General features: G+C 44.6%; 1 protein-coding gene across 3 annotated transcripts in view; it reads right to left on the reverse strand.

Annotated features, from left to right (window-relative positions):
* Positions 1-828: 828 nt before the first annotated feature.
* Positions 829-5,359, reverse strand: part of pax7a (paired box 7a) — an 88,923-nt gene continuing 84,392 nt past the window's right edge. For all 3 annotated transcript variants that reach the window (XM_046875232.1, XM_046875231.1, XM_046875230.1), the window contains exons 8-9: positions 2,961-3,210; positions 829-1,103 (exon numbers count right to left, since the gene is read on the reverse strand). In XM_046875232.1, coding sequence (XP_046731188.1) covers positions 988-1,103; positions 2,961-3,210 — 366 coding nt within the window. In that variant the 3' untranslated portion in view covers positions 829-987. The remainder of the gene's footprint in view (positions 1,104-2,960; positions 3,211-5,359) is intronic.

A 5,359-nucleotide genomic window follows, 5' to 3' on the forward strand; every position in this document is an offset into this window, starting at 1 on the left:
GATTGGAAGAATGAATGGATGAATGGAAGGGTTAAAGAGAAAAAAATTAAAGAAATGAAGGGCTGAATTGATGAAGGGATAAAGTGATACAGGAAAGTGAAAAGTGAAATTGATGATACAATGAAGAGATAAATGGGTGAAGGGAAACAGATGAAAGAATGAAGATAAAAAAATGAAGAGATGCAGAAATTAAGGAGAAAAAGGGGAAGTGGTATCTCAGTGGTTAAGAGTTTGGACATCTGATCAGAAGGTTCAGATCCCAGCAGCACCAGGTTGCCCCTCCCGGGCCCTTGAGCGAGGCCCTTGAGGCCCCCAACCCTCAGCATCTCTGTTGTACGAGCTTTTGCCAAATACCAAACATATAAAATGTAAATATAAAAGAGATAAAAATATGAGGGAAATGAACAAATGAAAAGATGAAGGGAACAACACTCAGACCTTCTCTTGCAACTCTCATCATCATTTTCATCATCATCATCATCATCATCATCATAATCATCATCATCAATAACAATAATAATTACATCCACAAGGGAGAGCAGAAAAAAAGATGAGAAGATTAGAGGAGGAGAAGATGAGAGGAGAAGAATTAAAAGATGTAAGGAGGAGAAGATGAGAACATGTGAGGAGGAGAAGATGAGAGGAGAAGAATTAAAAGATGTGAGGAGGAGAAGATGAGAACATGTGAGGAGGAGAAGATGAGAGGAGAAGAATTAAAAGATGTGAGGAGGAGAAGATGAGAGGAGATGAAGATGAGAAGATGTGAGGAGGAGAAGATGAGAGGAGGAGAATTCTCATTATCTGAAGAATACTACTAAGATTTGAACATTTTCAGGATGTTGGACTTCATAGAGGATAATATACAGAAGTAAAGCCTCATCGGCTTCTTTACACATCAGGAACATCAGGCTGTAAGTCTCACACACCTGTGGGTGTGTGTATGTGTGTGTGTGTGTGTGTGTGTGTGTGTGTGTGTGTGTGTGTGAATCAGTAGGCCTGTCCCGTCTCCACCTGCAGCAGCCCGAGTACAGCAGAGTGATCTCCCAGCTTCATCCTCCTCTGGGTGGACAGACTGACGTTTTTAGCCAGGTAGTCCACTGCACCTGAAAAATCACACACACACACACACACACACACACACACACACACACACACACCAGTCAGTATACAATAAAAAATCCTGAATAATCAGATTTACAAGTTGCTTTACATGCAGTTGATGTTTTAGTGAGAGCATTAGATGTGCTCTTATAAACCAATCAGTGATGAGTGTTGTTCCATACGACCAATCACAGGCCAGAATTCTCCTTCCACAACCAATCAGTAACCACCATTCATCCTGATAACTATTTACTGATACGACCAATCACATTTCTTCCTGGCATAGCTGATCCATAAACCCATGCTGTCTTTCCCTGGCAGTGTGTGTGTGTGTGTGTGTGTGTGTGTGTGTGTGTGTATGTGTGTATGTGTGTGTATGTGTGCCACTCTTTATTAATCTCGCCATCTCAGATTTCATGCCTCACACACTCTTCATCGAAGTCCTTCCATTTATTCTGGCGTCATTAAGCGGCTCACGTCGCTCAATCTCTAATAATTAACCCGACACTCACTCGTCAACTCTCCTCTCGCCGCTCCTGCACCTGCCTATCGATCTGACATCACACACACACACACACACACACACACACACACACACACACACACACTGAGGCAGCAAGCAGAAGTGCTGAGGTTTGGCCTTGGCTACAACATCAGCCACTGATTATGCTAATTCAATCAATCAGTCCTTTCCTGGCCTGCAGCATGGTGTGTGTGTGTGTGTGTGTGTGTGTGTGTGTGTGTGTGTGTGTGTAAAGGTGAGCGAGGTGCCTAAGAGGACACCGACCCCCTGAGGGTTTCTCGGTGAGCTTTGAAGCACCCTGATGCCTGATTCAGAGTGAGGTGTGACTGAAACCCCACAGGACATGGAGAGGGTCTTTATCAGGAGCATGTGTGTCCTCCTCCGGGGACAGAGGTCATAAGAGGGACAAGAGACGACCATCGAGCCACATATTCACCACTTATTCTACTTCTAAACAAAATTATTATTTCTGCCCCTGTGCTAGAGCATCATGGTGATCGAAGCAGGTACTGAACCGTTCTAGATGATACACTTCATGGAAGAAAGTATTAGGACACCTGACATTTCCAGCCAAATGTGGTTCTACTCCAAACTATTACCAAAAAGCTGTTGTATTGGACGTTTTTGGATGCTTTAGAATAAATATTTGCCTTCCCTGTGCACAAAGGCAGCTCCATGAAGATCTGCTTTTCCTGGTTTGTAAAAAAAGGAAGATCTTGAGTGGCTTGCTGTAGAGCTCTGATCTCAACCCTATTGAACACCTTTGGCATGAATGTGAACGCTGAATGCACCCCAGACCTTCTCACCTCATCTTCATCTTTACCCAACTTTACTAACACCCTCGCGGCTGATGAACACAAATTTCCACAATCACACTCCAAAAAAATCAAGAAGAGTGGAGAAAATTATTAGGGGAATGAATTGAAACTAAAGGTGGTATGCGATGCTCAAAACCTCAAAAAACAGATACTATACTTTTGACCAGGTGTCCACAAACCTTTGCCAATATAGTGTAAAAGGACTAGTGACTTTGAGGAACCGGGGAACTTCAGGAGAAACCTGACTATGCTGCTGTTGACCGATTTTCCATTTTTTAAATCCTGTACATTACAGCACTGTGGAATTCTGTCTGAGCACAGGATCAGAAATGATACAGTGCCCCCGGAGCACAGAGTGTTTAAGGGCCATGCTGAAGGGCCCAAGAGTGGCAGTTTGGCAATACTCCAAACCCATGACCTTCTGATCACTAACCCACAGCCTTTACCACTGACCCTCCACTTTCTCCTATAGAATCTATCATGTAGTAAGGTGCAGTTCGTGGTGGAGAGTTACTCACTCTGGCCGTACTGGCTGTACTGGTAACCGGCCGTGACGGGGTCCACGCTGTAGCCGGTGGCGCTGTAAGTGGGAGGGCAGTAGGATTGGGACGAGGCCAGACTCTCCACGCTCTTGATGGTGTCGGAGCGCTGGCTGCAGCTGGCTGAGATGGAGCCGGAGGCGTCCAGGCTGCCGTGGAGCGGCGAGATGGAGAAGTCGTGCTGCGACTGAGAGGGCACGCCGTTCGGGTTGCTCAGGATGCTCATCACCTGCAGAGACACGGAGCAAAATAATTCTTAAAACATCTCATTTGAATTCACAAATATTTCATCATTGTGAAGCTCCAGGAATCTTCAAACTTCCTAATGACATTTTTACTCACAAATACTTCTGATGAACAAGAATTCTAAAAATAATAATGTGCCTTCCGGCCAATCACAATCCACTATTCACACCTGAACTCCTTCCCGCCAATCACAATCCACTATTCACACCTGAACTCCTTCCAGCCAATTACAATCCACTATTCACACCTGAACTCCTTCCCGCCAATCACAATCCACTATTCACACCTGAACTCCTTTCAGCCAATCACAATCCACTATTCACACCTGAACTTTATTGAATGTCTTGGTGATTTCTGCACATACTAAGTGTGAGGAGCACTGAGACACTGGGCCTCCACACACATCAGGACCGCCAGCGATCATCTCCCAGTCCCGCGGCCTGCAGCTCAACAAGCGCTGAGGGAGAACTTAATCCTCCCCTCCAGGCATCCCACAATCCCCTGCTCATGAATAATAACGCGTGGAGGAAAGGTCCGGCCGAGCGCCTGCTCACGAACGTGCCGTTTTGTTTTCCCAACAAATTACACCGAGCTTTATACACACACACATCACAAATCCTCTGCTGGTTAACGTTATATATTAGGATTTGCATATAAAGGACGGCAGAATACACAGTAATTAGACTGGAAAGAGAAATTCGGCTCGTCATGAAGTGAAAGATGCTACAGGAATATATATTAAACTGGAATGTAACAAAAACATGGTGCCGTGAATGGGAATAGAATTAATTGGGATCTTTAGATGAAATCTCAGGGCCGTAGAAAAAAACATTATAATAAAAATGCAACCACATCCTGAACATTTTAAACAAATATAATGAGTGTTGTTTTTAATAATAAAAGATTGACACCAATTGTGGATGTTTTATATATATATAGTCGGTCAAATGTTTGTGGACACTCAGATCATCAGATTCCACGTGTAGTCTCCATTTGCTGTTAGAATAACCTCAACCCTTCTGGGAAGATCTTCCACTAGATTTTGTGGAGATTTATGAAGATTCATTCAGCTACAAGGGTGAGGAGGTTCCTGGGGTGCAGTCAGCATTCACATTCATTCATGTTCAATAGTGTTGGAGCTCTATAGCAGGAGATCTTCCACTCCAACCCAAGAAAGCAGATCTTCATGGAGCAGGCTTTGTGATGCTGGAGCAGGTTTGGGACTTCTAGTCATGACGTCATGTTCCTGTATCGACTTCCTGGGCAGCTATGAGAGTTCAGCTTTGTGTAGGAGTTTGGGGTATGAAGCTGGACAGAAAGGCAGGACTGGTTTTCACACGTGATTATCATAAACATTGTGGGATCACGTGTAGCGTACTGCATACCTGAGTCCGAGTCACGGCAGACACGAGACAGACGGAGAGGAACTAAAGAAAAGTGTTCAAGGCTTTAGCGCTCGTATATAAACCTCTGCTCGTATCTGCTCCATAAACTCAACAGTAAATCTGTAACCTACGCAGTAGATTTAAGAGCTTTCTGACTGTGTGCTCAGGGAGGGAAGGACCTGAAAGAGAGAGAGAAAAAGAGAGGATGGAAAGATGCCTCACTCATGATCTCTTTCTTTCTCCCCACATCAGGTTCATGTTGAATCGGCTACGCTGCGCTGGCCTTTGGCCTCCCTGCCTGCTAAACCAATTAGTCCATCATGGAGTTGCTCACACACACACACACACACACACACACACACACACACACACACACACACACACAGATGCAAAATATCCTCTGATGCTCTGGATGGCGTGAAGGAAACATTATATATAATATTGGACAAACGCTTCGACAAGGAAATGGGAAACACCTGAGACACATACACACACACACACACACACACACACACACACCGGTTAGGCATTACTGCATGTTAGTTCTATCACACACACACACACACACACACACACACACACACACACACACACACACACACACACACACACACACACATACAGCCGTATTTGTGTTTCTAGATTCGATTCGATAAGCAAACCCAAGTGTGTGTTTGTGTGTGTGTGTGTGTGTGTGTGTGTGTGTGTGTGTGTGTGTGTGTGTGTGTGTGTGTTTCAGCTGCAGTA

This window comes from Silurus meridionalis, chromosome 19 (genome assembly GCF_014805685.1).
Source record: "Silurus meridionalis isolate SWU-2019-XX chromosome 19, ASM1480568v1, whole genome shotgun sequence".
NCBI lineage: Eukaryota > Metazoa > Chordata > Actinopteri > Siluriformes > Siluridae > Silurus > Silurus meridionalis.